Source organism: Erythrolamprus reginae, chromosome 4 (genome assembly GCF_031021105.1).
Source record: "Erythrolamprus reginae isolate rEryReg1 chromosome 4, rEryReg1.hap1, whole genome shotgun sequence".
NCBI classification, from domain to species: Eukaryota; Metazoa; Chordata; class Lepidosauria; order Squamata; family Dipsadidae; genus Erythrolamprus; species Erythrolamprus reginae.
Window position 1 is genome coordinate 57496036 of NC_091953.1, and position 20593 is coordinate 57516628.

Below are 20593 nucleotides of genomic sequence, written 5' to 3' on the forward strand. Positions count from 1 at the left end.
GCGGGCATCAGCAAGGAGTTTCCCCACCGCCCACGCAAACTCCTCGCTGCCGCCCGCCCTTCGCCCGCCCACGCCGTTCATTCTCGCCGCTTTCGAGCTGAGTCCTGAAGCGAATTCGCTCCAGGACTCAGCTGGAAAGCGGCGAGAGCGAGCGCGGACAAGCCGTTCGCTGGCGCTGGCTCTCGGCACTTTCGAGCTGAGTCCTGAAGCGAATTCGCTCCAGGACTCAGCTCAAAAGCGCCGAGAGCCAGCGCGGAGAAGCCGTTCGCTGGCGCTGGCTGTCGGCGCTTTTGAGCTGAGTCCTGAAGCGAATTCGCTCCAGGACTCAGCTCGAAAGCGGCGAGAGCCAGCGCGGAGAAGCCGTTCGCTGGCGCTGGCTGTCGGCGCTTTTGAGCTGAGTCCTGAAGCGAATTCGCTCCAGGACTCAGCTCGAAAGCGGCGAGAGCCAGCGCGGAGAAGCCGTTCGCTGGCGCTGGCTCTCGGCGCTTTTGAGCTGAGTCTTGAAGCGAATTCGCTCCAGGACTCAGCTCGAAAGCGGCGAGAGCCAGCGCGGAGAAGCCGTTCGCTGGCGCTGGCTGTCGGCGCTTTTGAGCTGAGTCCTGAAGCGAATTCGCTCCAGGACTCAGCTCGAAAGCGGCGAGAGCCAGCGCGGAGAAGCCGTTCGCTGGCGCTGGCTGTTGGCGCTTTTGAGCTGAGTCCTGAAGCGAATTCGCTCCAGGACTCAGCTCGAAAGCGGCGAGAGCCAGCGCGGAGAAGCCGTTCGCTGGCGCTGGCTGTCGGCGCTTTTGAGCTGAGTCCTGAAGCAAATTCGCTCCAGGACTCAGCTCGAAAGCGGCGAGAGCCAGCGCCAGCGAACGGCTTGTCCGCCGCCTGCCTGCCCGCTAGCGAGGAGCCGAAGATTGGGGGCGGGGCGGCTGTTTTAAAATGTCGCCGCCGGCATGGGGGGCTTGCCAGCACCCCCCGGACCCCCAACCTGGGTTTGGGGGGCTGCTAGGAAACCCCCCATTCCGGCGGCGATGTTTTAAAACAGCCGCGCCGCCCCCAATCTTCGGCTCCTCGCTAGCGCTGCGGGAGTAAAAACACCATCTGCACATGCGCAGATGGTGTTTTTACTTCCGCAGCGCTACTTCGCGAAAACCCGCTCGTTGCGGGGGGTCCTGGAACGGAACCCTCGCAACGAGCGGGGGATCACTGTATATGCAAACAGACTTGATCAAAAGCGCCTGATCGTTACATGGACTTGTAACTTTAGGTCGACTTCAAAAATTAGTTAAAATTATGGCGTCAGATTAACAGACTTCTTGCTTTTATTTCTAAAAATGTTAACATCACTCTTGACCATTTTGATAGGCTATTTGCCTAAATGTATATGATTCTGACTTCAGTTAGAGCCATTTTGGTAAGGCAGAAGGCTAGAAAGCAGGCAGCAGACCCACCTTAGCTGAGTGACTTTGGGCCAGTCATTCTCTTTCTCAGCCAATCCATCTCACAGGGGAAGGAAGGTGTGTTAGATGTTTGTCACCTTGAGATATTTGTAAAAATAACAAAAGCAGTATACAAATAAACAATCTCATCAAACAATTATGGCAATAGACCGGCAATAGATCAGGAGACTGAGATCTAGTCCCACTTCAAGTACAAAAACTGGCTGGCTGGCTGAGTTAATTACTCAGCCCAACCCAACTTTGAGTTGTTTTGGGGAAAGTAGAAAGGATTGCCACCTGAGTTTGCTTTTGTTTCTTTAAAGGTAGTACAGTAAATACCTAAATGTTTTTCATTGTTTGTTTAAAATCAAATACTTTTTTTTGCCTTTTCCTCCCTTTGTTCAGGTAATCTTATATGTATTTTTCTGTACTTATCTGTTAACATTGTTCTACCTCTTCACTAGAACTTTTTTTCTTTCAAGTCTGGTGTTACCACTATTTCTCAAATTTAGTTAGTCATCTCACTGTCGAGTTGTTTTGTCAAAATCTGAAGATTGTTTTTTTTCAGGATCACTTATTTCCTTTTAAAGTATTATCACCCGTGTTCATTATTTACCTTTGTATCTTACTTAGCCATAATTGTTTTTATTTCTGTTATATGATTTTACCTTATCTCAAAATGAATATGCTTAATATTCTTTCATGCTCAGCAATAGCTTGGTTTTATATGGTTTTTTAAACTAAAATATACAACTTTTAAAGAAAGTGCAAATGTCTATGGAGATTTTGAGTCATCCAGATCATGGTTGTCCAAAGGTGCTTTTTCAATAGGCAACTGGACTTCTTCAAAGAAAAAAAGGAAATGCAGTTGATTCTTGAAAATGCACCTTTGGGCAAACTAAAGTGCAACTTATATTTTGCTGGCGGGCAACAAGGCTATTTCAATACTCCTGATGTTCCTTTTACAGAATGTAAGAGAGGGGACTTCAGAAGTATTGTACTCATTATATGGTATTGTGGAACATAGTGGGACTATGAGATCTGGTCATTATACTGCTTATGTGAAGACAAGTACCACCAGCCAACTTTCTGATCTTGCCAACGACAAAATTCAACCAAGTAAGTAAAAATATACTGAAAAAATACTTTGAAATTGAATTCCTATGAACCAGTTGAAAACTAATAGGGAAAATTCCGTCTCTTTTTTTAAAAAAAATTCAGCTTCAGAATCTGAGTCACCCAGAAGACAATGGTTTCATATAAGCGACACTCGTGTGCAAGCAGTATCAATATCCAAGGTCCTGAAGTCACAAGCATATCTTCTCTTCTATGAAAGAATATTGTAAACTGGAAAAAATCACCTAACCTTTATCATGTTGTTTATTTTACTTCTTAAATAGGAATTTAAACATAACTTCCTTTCAAATAAATACAAATATATATGTATATAAATGTAATTGTTTGGTTAATATCTGATGCACTGAATTATTATGATAGAGGGGCATGTTCCTTGATCCATAAACTCAGATCATTATTTTGTTTTTTAAAAAATCCTAAAAGATGCAATAACGTAGATATCTATCATTACCATGAGATAAATTGGGCTAATAAATAGTTTGAAAGTTTACTATCAATTTGCACAAGTTATAGGTGAGGTGCCCTGCAGAATACAATTCAGGAGTGTCAAATTATATTTGTCTACCCTATTTAAAAAGCTAAAACACGGTTCACCCCTGTATAGTCTTTTGCAACACTTTCCCAAGGCAAATGGCCCGTCTCCCAGCCTTTCAAAAATGTCTATAAAGACCTGACTCTGCCATCTCCCTTGGCCCTGACAGAGCAGTCGCTGTGGCTGGTTAGTGCCTTGAAGGTCCTCCCCACACTTTTTGAATAACTGTTCATGTTGAATTTTACTATTTTGCCTCTCAATTTTGTACTCAGATTTTTATTTGTATCCCGCCAAGAGTGCCTCTATGAGGGAAATGGGCTGTTTATAGATTTGATGAATAATAGAAAATAAATGTTATCTCATACATAAATATAGCACACATGCTTTTTGTAATCATTTCTTCGTATTGTTGCCTTGATTTTTTAAATTAAAAATGCAATTTAATTAAATCTACTTCCTGATCTTCTGCAATAATGTAATCAGCCATTTCCAAGTTTCGTACATAACAAAAGGTTCATGAATTATTTTGCATTTAATAAAATATTAAGTATTACAGCTATGCAAAACAGTAAAAATACCATCTTGACCACAAATACGTACAAAGCACATATCTTCCAATTGTTAAGGCAGCCACATTTTTACAGCTTTTGTGTATTTGTTTAAGATGTACCTGGATCACATGCATATTTCTCGCAAGAGTCATCATCTTCTACAGTTTGAAAAATAGGTTCATTATGGTCCTACGCAGTGAAAAACATCTATTTTGAACACTTTGAACATATCTATTATATTTTTCAATGGTCTGGCTGTACAGTACTGAAATAAGTAGCAAGTACCTTGTGTAGGACTGACTAAAGTCCTACACAAGATACAGTTATTGAAAAGATTGCCAGGTGTATCTTCTAAATCAGACAAAAAGAGAGTTTACTGAAATTGTTTTTATTGAAATGCTTCAAGGTAACTTCTATGACAGATTAGTTTCATAATTTAAAGGTAATTTGAACACATGTGGCAAGATACACAACAATGTCTATGTGTGCTTAACTATTTCAGTCACTTTGGTCATCATCCAAATCCTTTTTCCCTGATGGCGGTTTAGGGCCACCAGCTGGTTTGGCCATGATAATCTACAAAAGAAATTAAGATATTTAAAGTTGTCAATACAAAGATATGCAGGTTTATTAATACTTGAATTACAAGTTTTTATGCCATGATAGACTGACAATGCATTTTGAAAACACAGAAATTTTAAGTATTTGGTTTTGTGGGCATACTAGACTTTGGAACAGAGTTAAGGGTTATTCAATATTCTCAGGTTTCATGAAAGTAATAGGGTGAAAGCTAGTTCTTCGTGGCTAATTGTGTCTGAAACCCGATGTTCCCAACCAAGGCTGTTTTAAAATGCAATTGAAATAGCTTCAAGAATAAAAACAGCTGTATTTACAGATTTAAATAACAAGGATACTCTTTCAGTCATATTTAAGTAAACTGGTATAATTATATTGCCAGTCAGTCTACCAAGCCATAGTTAAAAACTTCTTTCACAAAGTGAATACTCATCCTTTGGTCATTTTTGTCAATCAGCTCATATGCCTTTAGTGCTATCATTTCAATATTCTTAAAATATGGTTTTAATGTAAGATGCTTTATTTTAACATTTCAAGCAGATTTATTAGTGCTAGTGGCCTACGCATATATGAGTATGGTGGAAAACATCAATTTCAGGTAGTGTAAGAAGCATTCATGCAGTTTCCACTCTTGTGAACATTGCACACAAGGCCGTATCTTACTGTACACTATTGCTCAGGGGCATCATTCCAGTCATCCTTGTCCCAGTGCTCTGATGCTTTAGGGGCTTTCGGACCACCTGCTGCTTTGGCCATAATAATCTATAGAAATTTTGCATCACATATATATATATTGACATGTTTCATTTGAAAAATCATACTTATGAACCTAAGAATTTGATTTTTTTATTTGTATAAGTCAATACTATACTCCAAACAGGCATCTACAGATTATAAAAGCATGACTCCAAATATAAATACATTTTTGTAAATTTATCTAATATTAAAATTGACTTTTGGAATAGTATTACAATATTGTACAAAACTGAAAACACTATAGTGCCAACTCACCTGATCAACTCTCAATACTGTTACCGCAGCATTTGTAGCCAGCTTTATACCCCAGTATTTTCCAAGATGGGTATCCAATACCCCAGCTTCCAACATATCTTTCACAGCTGCAGCTTCAGCCTGTTTAAAATTGTTAGAATGATAAACTGTCTTTATCTGATTACAGACTATTATTTCTCCCATCTTAATTTACAGACCCTAAATCATCTGTGTCACCTAAATAGTGAACTAGCACTATGTTTGCTTAACTGTATGTGCGTGTTGAACAATGACATCTTAGCATGATCATAGAAACAAACATAGTCTGCCTCTGATCTAGATGGGATGCCTCAAAATTGCTAGGATGTATTATTACTGATGCCAAGAAAAATAACTTGGGTGATAGTCACTGCCTCTCTTGTTTTAGTTATAAAATATTAATTAATAATTAGATATTATCACTTTATCTTTGTTCATTCAACATGATGTATGTACCTAATGCTCCCATTCCCTATACATCAGCATCCAGGAAAAATGCTATAGCCTGTTAAAAGTATTGTGAATGTTAATGGCACTACTTTTTGATATATTTAGAAAAATATTGAAATCAATTTAAGATTTTCTACTTTACATTATGGTGAATGTGTAGCTAGTCTTACCTCAATATCAAATCCAACATTTTTATTGCCTTCTTGATGTACTGAATAGAGCTTTGAAATAAGCTCATTTCCTTTAATTCCAGAATTTTCTGCCAAAGCTCGGGGAATAGCTTCAAATGCCTCAGCAAATTTCTTGATTGCATATTGTTCAAGACCTGGGCAAGTCTGAAGAGAGGTGGGGGTTGCTGTTAAGTTGTATTGAATTACAAAAGAAATATATCTGAAATATATGTTTGTAGCATACCTCTCCATATGACGTTATTTGTTTTGCCAATTCAATCTCAGTTGCACCACCCCCTGGGACAAGGCGCTTATCCTACAAAAAAAGTAAAATGAAATGAAAAATACTTGGTATGAAATGCGGAATAAAACTTAAACATGAAAACTTCAAAAAAGTACTCATTTCTAAAGACATTTTAAATATACAATAAATGCATTATTTCAATAGAACAGTTTATAAAGTTGATACAAATGAGATAAGCACATTGTGTGAATGCCAATCATAATATGCCTATAAATATATCATTATATACTTGTCGTCAACCATTCAGTTATGTCCTACCCTTGGGTTTTGGATTAACACTCTCCATGCCCCTCTGTCTTACACTGCCTCCTTCAGATCCACTGTGGTCATCCTTTATAAGTGTCCAGCCAGTGGTGCTAGGGCAACCCCTTCTCCTTTTTCCACTGATCACTCCCAACATGATTGACTTTTTGAGTGAATCAACCAATTATATACAACATAGTATATAGTATTAAGTTTTGTAAATGCACATTATATAATATCCCCAAAGCTTTATAGATCCCCAAGGCTTTACTCACCCGAGTGAGTACTTTGAAAGTATTTACACCATCATCAATTGCTCTTTCTACATCATCCATTAGGTTATCTGTGGAACCACGAATTACTATTGTTGAAATAGCTCCATCTTCCTTTTCTGTGGAAAAAAAAGATTCAAGAAACATTATTTTACAAATGTATTACAAGAAATCCTCAAATTAGAAACATTCATATAGCGACCAAAGTTACAAGAGCACAGAAAATAGTGGCTTAAGACCAGTCCACACATGACTGATGCAGTATCCCAATGATTAGTTGATCAAAATTCATATACTCTGCAACTGTCATGTATTTGCAATGGTTGCAGCTCCCCAACGTGGTTGCTATGTGACCTTCCCAGCTAGCTTCTGAGAAGTAAAGTCAATGAGGGAAGCCATATTCATAGTGACTGCAGTTATTTGCTTAAAAACAGTAGCAAAAAAACCCAATCATAAAATCAAGCACAACTCATTCAACAATTACTTTGCTTAGTAATGTAAATTATATCCTTAATTACAGTTATAAGAAGAGGACCTGTAATTCCAAGGACAAAAATTCCCCTCTGATACACTAAACATACCATGTTTAAACACAACAACTTGTGTTTCCCCAATTTCTGATAAATATACACTATTGCAGTGGCCCATTTCTTCTAAATTAGGTGGCGTCTGTGAAAGTAAAGAAAAAATATGGTAATATAGAGAATTATTATCAAAATAGAAATAGACATTAGTGCTAATTACATACCAGTCTGGGAAGAGCTGTAGCCCCAACTGTTTTACATAATCTCCTGAGGTCCCATTTGGAATTCAGCCTTTAAAATATATGAATATTTCATTTTATAATGTAAAAATTCTTATTACAAAATAAACTTTTCAGGAATATTTATGTTCATTTTACGGATAGTAAACAGATTTCTATCATGCTCATATGTCATCTTTCTATGTTCAAACTGTATTCTCGGGATATAGAGATACTGTTTCCACACTATTTGTATTATGTAATATAAATTAAAATTTCCAAATATACATGACTCAGAGTAAGAAAACTATGCACTGAATAAGTATCTCCTAACTGTTCATTTTGCAAGGGTGTGCGTATCTCTTTATAATCTGTATTTCAATTATTTAAGAAAATTTATATCACGTTAATTGAAAATGGACATCAAAGTTCCAAAGTAGAATGGGAAAGACCATTTTAAGGAGAAAATAAGAAAATTGTACCAAAGAAAGCATATGATTCTTCCAAGTCATAACCCTCTACTTTAATTTCACATTAATTTGTTATAAAGTGATTTTAAAAAATTAAAGCTTAGCTTCTGAAATTAAATCATATCTGTAGTGTAACTTGAAATCATAAGGCAATGAGATTCTTTAAAGTGTGCTATTTTAACTAAATGGAAAAATTAGATTTTTCATTTTAGTAAATCTTACCGGATTAACATAAGATTATATTTGTTTGCATAATGTAGGGCCATGTCTGCCACTTTCCCTCCTGAAACTACTACATTTGCACCAGTGTCAGCAATAGCTTTGACTTGTAGCTCCATTAAATTCTCTTCTCCTTTGCTGAAATTCATAAGCTCTTGAGCATCTTTTATCAGTACTGTGCCCTGCAAGAATAAAGCATTTTTCCTAGCATTCATAAAACATGTGTGCTTAATGTTTGCCTTACCAAAAATAATCAATATTTATTTCCTGTTCTAGGCAGAATTCGTTAGAGTTCTCTTTCATTTAATAACAATTCAAAGTTACAACAGCCTCAGAAAAGATGATTTATGACCTTTCTTCAAAGATATGGCCCTTGCACTATCCCCGTAGTCACGATTGTAATATGGGCTCTTGGAAGCAGGTTCACATTTACAATAGCTTGCCACTTTGTGGTCACATAATCACAATTTGCAACTTTCCAAGCCAGTTTCCAACAAGCAACATCAGCTAGGGAAGCCAGATTCACTTAAGAACTGTGAAATCTATTTAATGAACAAACACCATAAAAAATGCCAATAAAATTTACAATTGCACCAAGTTATAAAAAATTCTAGTCCCAATTGTGGCTATAAATCAAGGGCTATCTTTCAATATTTTTAGTGATTGCAAAAAAGAACTAGAAAATAAAATATCCCAGAAATACGAGATCAGTGATGGCGAATCTTTTTTTCCCTAGGGTACCTAAAGCGCATGTGTGCGCGCACTATTGTGCATGCACAAGTGCCCACACCCATAATTCAATGCCTCCCCCCACCTGAAGGCCTTCTGGAGGCCAGAAACGGCCTATTTCCCAACTTTTGGTGGGCCCAGTAGGCCTGTTATTCACACTTCTTAGGCTCCAGAGGCTTCCCTTGGGAAGCCCGGGGAGGACAAAAATGCCCTCCCCGCCACAGAGGCATTTGGAAGCTGAAAATGCCCTCCCAGTGCCTCTGTGCAAGTCAAAAATTAGCTGGCAGGCATGCACATGCGTACCGGAGCTGAGCTTGGGCAATGGTTCAAGTGCCGGCAGATATGGCTCCGCGTGTCACCTGTGGCACATGTGCCATAGGTTCACCACCACTATACTAGATTAACATTGCCTATAACATGCAATAACTCTTAATCCATTCCCTTGCTAATATAACTTAGAGATGAATTTATCGAAGTAATTAAATAGTAGACTTCCAGTTGACAATGCATCACTTTCAGACACAGGGAACAGGTCTCCACATCCGCTGTGCTGAGTTCTTCAAGTTTGTGTGCTCCAAAGGGAGCCAACGCCACCCTGTAGGGACTGGGAAGCAAAGAGGGGCACCCTGTGAGGTCAAGGAGAGGCGCAGCTCTCCTGTCTGACCCAGGATTTTCTTTCCCTCTCAGCCAGAGCAAGAAAAGTAGGCTAAAGATGACTGCCACAAAGCTGGGACAACCTATGAATAACTAAGACTGATGCTGAGGCGAAATAGGTGAACTGTACTGGAACTGGGGAAGGGGATTTTTCTTTTGCTCTAAATCTAACCTTCATGAAACAACCTAGAACAATTTGTAAGAATTGTGTGTGTAAATGACATCTAAGCATTTTGGGGCGTTCTGTGGAAATACTTGACCAGAAATGAAAACAAATAGATTAGATTCCTAAATTGGGAAGACATGTTACTGGGACGGCATTTTAAATTCTGGAATGATTTTCTTACAAAACATATTCTGCTTTTATAACTGTTTTAGAACCCAAATGAAGATGAACTAGTAAACTGAAATTAAGTGAAGAGTGTCACCTGGAGACAAAAGAAAAAATTACAAGTCTGGGAACACCTATATCAATGCTTCTCAAATAGTGGGGTGTGCCCCCTGGGGGGGGCGTGGAGCGATGCCAAGGGGGGGGCGCATGAGCCTGGGGAACGTGCTTTTTTTGCCAGAGTTTGGGGGGGGGTTGCACCAACAACAGCACACAGCACAGAGTAGGAGATATGAAGGGCATATAACAAACCCTTAAGAGACAATATGGAAAAATATTTAACAGGGATAAAAAGAAAGGAGGAGAAAGACGGAGATAATGAGACAAATGTAAGTCTCCTAAAAGCTAAGATGAGGAAATACAATATGAGGAAGCATTTGTAGTATTTGGCTTCACTGTACAGTTGGAGACGAGGAAAGACCAGTATGTTTACTGTGTCTAATAATGTTAGCAGCGGACAGCATGAAGCCAAATAAATTAAGGCGTCACTTAAACACATTACACCCCACTAACGCTGACAAGCCACATGAGTTTTTTCAGCGTAAATGTGCTGAATATTGCAAACAATCGTCCCGGCAGAGAATTGGTGAGTGAAATGTTTACTTATTCCGGGGTGTGTGTATGTGTGTAACAGAAAATAATTGAGAAACACTGACCTCTATGGAGGACAATGAAAACATCCATGATATTACTTTCAGTTACCCTATGACTATTGGAGACCCAAATATGAAAATAAGGAACCTATTCAATTAAAGAGATACTTGAATGTTATATTGAAGATTGAATCTGTAAAGGGGATGTAAATAACTTCTGGGACTACAGTACTTAAATGGAACTGGTCGTTAACCTATGGGACATAAGAACTGGCACTAGCACACTAGTGCATTTTGAAGGATAACTTAAAGACTGAATAAATAGTTCTTGAATTGCTGGATAAAATTGATTTAAAAAAAACAAAACAAGATACAATAAGGAAGAAATGAGTGGAATCTTGAAGGAGATGAACTTACTTTTTCAAAATGCAGAAAAGATATCATGGAGAAAGTATTTAAGGAAATTATGGGAGGGGAGGAATGAAAATACCATGAGGAATGATGAGTAAAGACCAAGAAACCCAGGAAAGGGAGGAGTCAACAGAAGAAATAAAAAAGGAAGGCGACAAAGAGGAGACAATAATGAAAATAATAGTGATTGATGAATTAAACCAGAGGCAAAATATATTAAGAGGATTGGAAGTAATAGAAATAAGAGAAAGGAGAATATCAGTATATACATTTTTATATCATAAAATGAAAGTAGTAAGAGAAAATGTGAATGGAATGGGGGCGGTATACAAATCTAATAAATAAATAAATAAATAAATAAATAAATAAATAAATAAATAAATAAATAAATGGAATGTCTATTATTATCATCCTTACAGATTGTTAGCGTGATTTGTTTTGTTACTTAAATTAAGAATGGTCCATTTTTTGTTGGTTAGTGGTAAACTTAACATTTTATAAGAGAAAAAGTACACAGAAAATGTGACAATGATATAAAATACTCAACTTGCCTGGTCACACCATGAATCATAAATGTGGGCATTGGTCTTAAAACATTCATTTTTTAACGCTATCATGATGGTTCTTGATTATTACCATCAGTCACTGAATGAGGCACTTTCTAACAAGAACTATTAGTATGTTGCATTTAACTCTTTACTCTATGGAAATGTTTCTACTCCAGTTGATAATCAAAGACCAATTATTTCTGGCACTATAGGAACACATAATAGAACAATGCTTTCTTTATGGAATTGGTTATTATAGATATCTCAGAATTTAAATTATTAGTTGAATTTTCTTGCTTTTCTTTTTTCTATGTTGTCCTTTTAGTAAACTTGAGATCCAGAAATATTGCCTGTTACTAATTGTAAACTATTACAGAAGCTTTTTCTGTCAAACTCTAAAATTACTACCCAAAGTTAATCATAACATACCTTAGTTTCTGTTATCATTCCATCAAAAGGACAAGAGTACACAGCTATTTTAGCATCTTTAACAGAAGTAACATCACCCTCAGTTTCTTTTTTGAATACCATGCCATGCAATACAGTGGATGCGTTTATACCAGAACCCTGAAAACAATACAAATAACAATCATACCAATTAAATAATTAAAAACAATGCTTTAATGCTAATATTTTGAATAAATTAATATATTTATTTAGGAATAAATACTTAAACAGGACCATTTCATTTGTTCCTTTTTCAAAATTAGGCTTATTTAACCATACAAAATAAAGACTGTTTACTGATTTAGAACTGTCTTTTTCTATCATGTATATATCATTCATTCAATATACAATTTGTCACTGCTTCAAAAAATTGATACCAAATATTTTAATCATAGGAACAGTAACTTCTGAATACCCTTAAGAAGCTGTTTTCAACATCCTATTCATGTATGACATCAACTTTAATATCACAATTTATAAATAAAACAAGAATGAAATATTTTTCTTAAAATTGGAATTTTAGAATTAAAACGTCTTCTCAAAGTATTCCTTCAACTTGCTAGAAACTGAGAACATATTTAGCTCCCCACAATTCTACTGTGCACACCGTATTTTATATTAAATTCACAAATGTAATACAGTGATACCTCGGTTAGCGCGGGGGTTACGTTCCAAGACCTCCCGCGCTAACCGATTTCCGCGTTATACTGGATGCGGAAGTAAAAACACCATCTGCGCATGCGCGCCCTTTGTTCCATGGCCGCACATGCGCAGAAGGTGGAGCGACGCAAGTTCGGAGGCTGGCAATGCAATGGTGATTTTTCCGGGCTCCTCGCCGCTACCCACAGGGCAGCGCTGGCGGCAATGGCAATGGCAACCCTCCCTCCTTCCCTCCTCTCCCTCCCTCCTTCCCTCCTTCCTTCCTCTCACCGGCTTTCTTGGGGCAGCGCTGGCGGCAATGGCAACCCTCCCTCCTTCCCTTCTCTCCCTCCCTCCTTCCCTCCTTCCCTTCTCTCCCTCCCTCCTTCCCTCCTCCGAGATTTTGGCCAATCAGCAATCAGTATGACATCATCGGGCGGGAAAAACCGTGGTGTAGGAAAAAAAACGCGGACTTATTTTTTAATTAATATTTTTTGAAAAACCGCGTTGCAGCGTTTCGCGCTAATCGAGAACGCGCAAATCGAGGGATCACTGTATAGGATATTTTAAATGTGTACCTATTTAATAAACAGCTTTTCTTTTAGCTTACAAGGCCTTAGTGACCCTTAGACACTAAGTGTCTTTAAAAAGTTTAGAACATCTGCATTATGTATTACCAAAAAGAAATATTACAACTTACTAAAATTTTGCAAACTCTGATGTTATCAACATTGAAGTGACCTGATTCAGGAAAAATGGATACTGTGAAAGAATTAAAAACATAACTTTAGGAACATAACTTTATTAGTTTTCAGATCTCTATTTTTGTACCTTAGATTATATGCTAATTTGGAATTAACGTATGGAAATTGATTCATTGAAAATACGTTTTTTTCTAATATAAAAAGTATATTATTTTCCTATTACATGGAGGATTACAGATCTAATGATGCAAAGAAAGATGTCTTATATGAAAACCAAACATTCAAAAACCAGAATTCCTGGAGTTAAGACAAGATTGGGAATGATTTTCCACTGGTTCCACTGGTAAAAAAAATTTTGATCCATACCAGTAATGTGAATATAAAATGAACAATTATATATATTAAGTATATCACTACTAAAAATTACTTACCACATGCTTGAGCAATAAGCTGTGTTAGAAAGCTTTCACTACCACACTGTTTACTCATTATTGAAGTTTGTAACAAGGACGCCACTTCTCCAACATTCCGAAGATTTTTTGCAGAGCAGCACACAAGATCAGGCAGAATTTCCAATGCTTTCCTGGAAGCTTTTTCATAGCCTTCAATCACCTACATAGTCAAATGCTTATACTGTAACACATATTAATAAAAGCTTATGGTCTATCAATGTATGTGGTATTCTACTCTGTATGGGACAGCATTAGAAGGTATTATTTTCAAATACATTTTAAATTAATTACTAGAAAATAAGACAGGCGCTATACTTGTATTCCTGTTTATTTGGAAATTAAACTCAAAAATGTGTAATAAACTGTAACAGTTAGACTAATAATAATATGATCTAGAAAAGGAATATTTTTGGAAATGCAATTCTATTTAAAATGTAATTCTATCTAACAAAATGCCCATACCTCTGAAACAGAAAGTCCCATTCTTAGAAGTTCTTCAGCATGTTCAAGAAGAGCACCAGCAAAAACAAGAACAAAATTTGTCCCATCACCAACTTCTTGTTCTTGCATATGAGAAGCCATGACAATCATTTTTGCTGCAGGATGCTGAACCTATTGAATATTTTACATTAGAAGAAACAATTAAACACACATAAAAATTCAATTAAAATCAATCAAAACATATTTAATAATACATATTAATAATGAATATTAAAGTATCAGTTACTATTCTTGAATTTTTTATGGGACAAAAATGCTATGTAACTTGCCTTTTGCAAGCTACCAACATATAACTGCAGTATTGATTACTTCAAATCTTGAGAGTAATTTCAGACTCTCTCACAGGCTCTAGTGTTAACACACTTAGCACACTTCTCTAGTGTTAATTACTTCAGAATCTCTCACAGAATATGTACCTCTCCTCCAAAAATGCCTGCATTAGCAAATGAATCCATGAAGAAATAATGCACAATTAAATGTATTAAAATATAATCATAAATGATAATTTTAGTATCAATAAAAAGTTACCTCCAATTCTCTTAAAATGGTAGCAGCATCATTAGTAACAAAAAGCTTTTCCAAATGATTAATAACCATTTTGTTCATCCCTTAAAACAAGCAAAAACAGATAAAATAGTACGTAAGGATAATTTGATAAAGTAATTAACAAAATAGTTACATTAATTTCTAGAGCTGTCTTGTTTTGGGTTTTTATGTGAATTGTCCAATACACTGAATGTGCTGAATGTTATTCATGTAATAAAATAAAATGCAGTTGAGAAATAAGAAAACAATTTTAAATTTTACAGAATCCCAGTTAAATTTTAATACTGTACTAGTAATGGAACTATTTAGGTTAATAGAAAATTAAACATACTTTTTTTTAAAAAATTGACATCTTACCATTTGGGCCATAGGCTGTGCGTGTTGTCTGTGCAAGTTCTTTACATGCTTGAATGTTTCGAAACACAGCTTCTTCCAATCCAGAATAATGCTAGACATACAAAATTTAAATTAGAATTAAGAGATGATTACATAAAATATAACAATTATAAAAACTCTGAAAATTACGTATTTGTGCCTTAATACCTCTTCATTTTACATTTGTCTAACACTTCTGATTCTAGCTTAAGCCAAAAAGGACTAAATGCTCTCAGGATTCTTTTTTTAAAAAGACTAAGAGGGAAATATAATAAAACAGTAATAGAGAAGCTATGGTTTCTGATATTTTGCAGCTCCATTTTTCAGCAACAATCATGCTAGGCTTTTGTATTTTATTCTGTTCAATGAAGTAACATGTCTTTGAAAGAACGCCTAATGAGAATGTATCATTCTCTGTGCTCTGTGCTATTTAATATCACTTTAGGATGTATGTTCACATTAGATGTGGCAGGTATACAGTAGTCCCTCGCTATATCGCGCTTCACCTGCCGCGGCTTCACTTCATCGCGGGTTTTGAAGTCAGCTTCATTTGAATGATTTTGCCATACAAACAAGCGCTAGAATCCCCCAGCGGGACTCCCAAATGATGAGCGGGGCAGGGACTGAGCTCCGGCGGAGGCCCGTCCCCTCGTTCAATCCCCCTCACCAGTGCCGAAAGGAAAAAAAAGAAAGGAACGCGACGCGGCGGGGATTTCCAGACTGGGCTCGAGGGCGGAAGAGGAAGTGCTCGAGGGCGGAAGAGAGAGAGAGAAAAAAAGAAACAGCCGGGGCAGCTCACCAGGGACTTTACAGCCGGGGCAAGGCAAAAAACACAACATTTGGCCGAACTGCTGCAAAGAACAGAGTAAGTAGTAGTGGGGGGGAAAGGTTAGCTGGCCGTTGCTCGCTTCCAGGCATCCGGAGCTGGTGGGAAGGAGGATAAATTCCCCATCGCGGATTTCACCTATAGCGGCAAGGTCTGGAACGTAACTCCCGCGATAGGTGAGGGATTACTGTAGAACACATCACCTCTATTATTTTCTATTACTATTTTCTATTATTTCAAAACATATCACTTCTGCGCATTTTTGTTATTTCCTTGTATTGCCTCTATGAACATTTGTGCATCTGTATACTCTAGTAAACAATAGCGTATGGACTGTAATCAGATAACGTGATCAGAAAAAAGGGACTTGGTGTTGCAGAGACAATTTAACTGCCATACATCTGGAGAGATGTTTAATGGACATGTTTCTTTCCTTGTTCTCATCTGCCATATTTCAAAACTCTTTTTTCTTCTGTTTTCCCGCATAACATCATATATAACAGTGGTTCTAAACCTGTGGGTCGCAAACCCATTGGGGGGGTCAAACCACCCTTTCACAGGGGTCGCCTAAGACCATCAGAAAACACATGCCGTATTTTTCAGAGTATAAGACGCACCATTTTCCTCCTTAAAAGGGGCTGAAAATTTGGGTGTGTCTTATACTCTAAATGTAGCTTTTTTCCAAAGCTTTTTTTTTCAGACCTAACCTAGGTGCTAGCGATCTTCCCAGCTCTTATCTTGCAGGCACTTTCATTGTTGTTCTCTGCTAAGAATGTTTTCCAAGCCCTAAGTCTTTGCAGGTCTTTTCTTCACTGCTCTTACTTGCTTCAAATATTTATTTCCAGCCCTAACTAAGTGTTCCCAGTTCTTACCAGTTTGCAAGCTCTTTTATTGTTACCCTTTCCGAATAAGGTTTTTTTTAAGCCCTAACCAGGGGATAAAATAATATGCTGAAGCTGACCGGACTAAGAACTCTAACCAGATGAATATCTGCTAGGCAGATCCCCCCCCCCATTTTTCTTCCCAAAAACTAAGGTGCGTCTTATACCCCAATGTGTCTTATACTCTGAAAAATACTGTTTGTCCGATGGCCTTAGGAATGAGACACTGCTCCTCTATCCGTCTCCAGGCAGATGCACCCACATGCAAATAGACTACTGCAAAAAATATATATCTGTAAGCATAGGAACTTCTGAGCATGCGCAAAAGCCGAATTTCTGGTATTGCGCATGCATCGCCATCTTGCTGGTGCTTTTTTTTTTTGCTCAATGTAAAAAAATTTTTACAACATTGTACATCCATGCATGTGCAAAGTGCACACACGGCCAAAAGGCATGGTCACGCAGTGCAGGAGGAAGTGAACCAGCAGTGAGGTAAGTTAGAACCCACCCGCATTTCCTAATAATTTCATTATTTTATGGTTGTGGGGAGTCACAACATAGGAACTGTATTAAAGGGTCCAGGCATTAGGAAGGTTGAGAACCACTGATATATAAACATGCTATCTCTTTGTCAAGTTATTCTACTAATGAACAGAAATCCCAATGTCCTTTTGCATAATTTCCAATACTGTTGGAAATATTAACACTATAACATATCTATTACACTATTAGTTTCTAAATTTACAGCTAAATTTTTAGAAGCAGAGACTATCAACAACTGTTTCTCAAGAGAGCTTTATCTCCTCACACTTACAACTGTAACTTGCTGCTTGTAACATTAAGATTTTTATTAATGTTGTTTCCCGGTTGCTTATTTGACCCCTATGATAATCATTAAGTGTTGTACTTCATGATTCTTGACAAATCTATATTTTCTTTTATGTACATTGAGAGCATATGCACCAAAGAGAAATTCCTTGTCCAATCACACTTGGCCAGTGTAGTGTAATGTACAGTATAGTGCAGTGATGGCAAACCTATGGCACAGGTGCCACAGGTGGCATGTGGAGCCATATCTGCTGGCATGTGAGCTGTTATCCTAGCTCAGCTCCAACGTGAATGTGGCTGCCAGCCAGCTGTTTTTTGGGTCGCACAGAGGCTCTGGGAGGGCGTTTTTGGCTTCCAGAGAGCCTGGGGGGGGGAGGGCATTTTTACCCTCCCCTGTGTCCAGGGAAGCTTTTTGGGCCTATCATGGGGGGATCGTGTGGGAAGTTGGGAATCAGCCCCTTTCTAGCCTCCCTGTGGCCTTCAGGGGGCAGGGGAAGCTGTTTTTGCCTTCTGCAGGCATTGAATTATGGGTGTGGAGACTCGCACCTGCACAATAGTGCACGCACATTCTCTTTTGGCACCCAAGGAAAATAAAGTTTACCATCACTGGTATAGTGCAGTGATGGTGAACCTATGGAACGAATGCCACAGGTGGTACGCGGAGCCATATTGAAGGCACCCAAGGTATTGCACTATGTCAGGTCGTGTGCTTGTGTGCACTAGTCAGCTGATTTTCGGCCTGCTTTTCTGCCGTTTTCACTCTCTTCAGGCTTCAGGAAAGCCTCCTGAACCATGGGGACAGCGAAAAATGGATATCAAGAGCTTTCAGTGAGGCTTGTTGCATGCGCTGGGGGATCATGTGGGGAGTTGTACACATGCAATGGGCAGTGTAGAGGTTGTGTGTATATGCACGGGGGAGAGCGTTGCATCATGGGTGTGGACATGCACATGCACACTATTCCGCACATGTACCCAAGCCAAAAAAGATTAGCCATCACTGGTGTAGTGTATAGTGTGTTGTGTAGTTGTAGTGTAATGTAGAAACATAGAAGATTGAGGGCAGAAAAAGACCTCATTGTCCATCTAGTCTGTCCTTATACTATTTCCTGTATTTTATCTTAGGATGGATATATGTTTATCCCAGGTATGTTTAAATTCAGTTACTATGGATTTACCAACCACGTCTGCTGGATGTTTGTTCCAAGGATCTACTACTCTTTCAGTAAAATAATATTTTCTCATGTTGCTTTTGATCTTTCCCCCAAGGAAAGTCAGATTGTGTCCCCTTGTTATTGAGTTCACTTTCCTATTAAAAACACTTCCCTCCTTTACCTTATTTAACCCTTTTAACATATTTAAATGTTTCTATCATGTGCCCCCTTTTCCTTCTGTCCTCCAGACTATACAGATTAAGTTCATTAAGTCTTTCCTGATAGGTTTTATGCTTAAGACCTTCCACCATTCTTGTAGCCTGTCTTTGGACCCGTTCAATTTTGTCAATATCTTTTGTAGGTGAGGTCTCCAGAAATGAACACAGTATTCCAAATGTGGTCTCACCAGCGCTCTATATAGCGGGATCACAATCTCCCTCTTCCTGCTTGTTATACCTCTAGCTATGCACCCAAGCATTCTACTTGCTTTTCCTACCACCTGACCGCACTGTTCACCCATTTTGAGACTGTCAGAAATCACTACCCCTAAATCCTTCTCTTCTGAAGTTTTTTCTAACACAGAACTGCCAATACAGTGTAGTGTACTACCAATGTAGCGTTCTACTCTACTCTACTCTTCATCCAACGAATATCAGACTGGCTCTTTTCCAATAATTTGGATTCTAAACAGGAGTCTAAGCAACAGAGATATCCTTGTTATACAGGAAGTTTCCAATACTGTACATGCAGTCCTCGACTTACAATCATTCATTCAGTGACCACTCTAACCGTCCTGCAATTACAACCGCCCTGCAATTTTCACCACAATTCCTTAACTCTTGCTCCAAGGTTGAATCATGCAATCCTAAACGTCCTGGTGGGTGGAAACTGCTAGAAATGACTCGCAGAATGTCGCATGGCCTCCTTGAGATTCCTCCGACCTGCTACCGTCAGCAAAGCGCCGCAACTCAACTCCAGAATTCCCGGCATGCCGAGAAAGGCCGCCTTGGGAGTTGCTGTTGTAGTTTTCGGAGCTGAGAACGGAATCGAGAAGAATCCCTCGAGCGGGCGTGAGCTCCATATTAATTCCTCAGCAGAGAACGGCGCCCACTCGCAGGCCTGCCTGCCCCCCCCCCCTCCTCAGCGCGAGCCGTACTAACGGCGAGGCGCCCCCCCATAGCTCCGCCTCTTTTGACCGGCGCGTGGAGCCGGTGCCTTAGAATGCAGGTTGCGATTTCGCTTCTGGAACTTTCCCTCTTTCTCCGGCGCCGCCCTCCTCCTCCTCCTGCCTTTCCCCGCGAGTCTCTCCGCTCACCTTCGCTCCTTCCTTCAGCATCTGGGCAAAGCCCGGGGCCTTCGGAACGTGCAACGCCATCTTCCCGTTCAGGCCACGAGCAGAGAAAGACACCACGCCTGTGGATCCTGTGGCTGAGGCGACGCGCGCAACTCGCCCACGCTCGGTCGCGTCTTTACACGCAAGCGCAGAGGGAGGAGGCGCGGCTAACCAAAATGGCTGACACCAAAGGAGGGGCGGGGTGCGGAGCAGGCGGGATGAGAAATCAACGGTCTTTTTTTTCCCCTCGCCGGACTTGGTGGACTGCTGTCCGCCTCGCAGGCGGGAAGCGGCGCTAAAACGCTATCGAGAAACGCGCTGGCCTTGTCCTCGTTACCCATCTCCGTCTTTTAATTATCGTATTATTTAAATTGCTGTACTTTCGATAGCCGCTTCAAAACCATATTGTATTGTTTAATTCTATGTTTATCGAATTATAATTATACCAAACAGAGTTTTCAGAGAGGT

The 20593-nt window shown here is 39.0% G+C and overlaps 2 protein-coding genes across 3 annotated transcripts in view; one reads left to right on the forward strand and one right to left on the reverse strand.

Annotated features, from left to right (window-relative positions):
• Positions 1 to 3463, forward strand: part of USP16 (ubiquitin specific peptidase 16) — a 22247-nt gene extending 18784 nt beyond the window's left edge. For both annotated transcript variants that reach the window (XM_070750301.1, XM_070750302.1), the window contains exons 17-18: positions 2393 to 2543; positions 2646 to 3463. In XM_070750301.1, the coding sequence (XP_070606402.1) occupies positions 2393 to 2543; positions 2646 to 2770 (276 nt within the window). In that variant the 3' untranslated portion in view covers positions 2771 to 3463. The remainder of the gene's footprint in view (positions 1 to 2392; positions 2544 to 2645) is intronic.
• Positions 3464 to 4016: 553 nt separating this feature from the next.
• CCT8 (chaperonin containing TCP1 subunit 8) lies at positions 4017 to 20318 on the reverse strand. The gene is made up of 15 exons (XM_070750303.1): positions 20108 to 20318; positions 15089 to 15179; positions 14714 to 14793; positions 14147 to 14296; positions 13664 to 13844; positions 13229 to 13290; positions 11872 to 12009; positions 8123 to 8301; positions 7437 to 7503; positions 7270 to 7357; positions 6692 to 6807; positions 6114 to 6185; positions 5870 to 6034; positions 5232 to 5351; positions 4017 to 4220 (listed from the first exon to the last, which is right to left on the reverse strand). The coding sequence occupies exons 1-15, from the start codon at positions 20165 to 20167 to the stop codon at positions 4143 to 4145; spliced, it is 1647 nt and encodes a 548-aa protein (XP_070606404.1). The 5' UTR covers positions 20168 to 20318; the 3' UTR covers positions 4017 to 4142.
• Positions 20319 to 20593: the final 275 nt, after the last annotated feature.

Excerpts from the sequence above, each read along its gene's own strand:
- CCT8 (XM_070750303.1), bottom strand. The coding sequence starts at position 20,167 with ATGGCGTTGCACGTTCCGAAGGCCCCGGGCTTTGCCCAGATGCTGAAG. Across the intron at positions 15,180-20,107 it reads TGCTGAAGGAAGGAGCGAAG|CATTATTCTGGATTGGAAGA; the intron begins GTGAGCGGAGAG and ends TTGTATGTCTAG. Across the intron at positions 6,186-6,691 it reads CTTTCAAAGTACTCACTCGG|GATAAGCGCCTTGTCCCAGG; the intron begins GTGAGTAAAGCC and ends CTTTTTTTGTAG.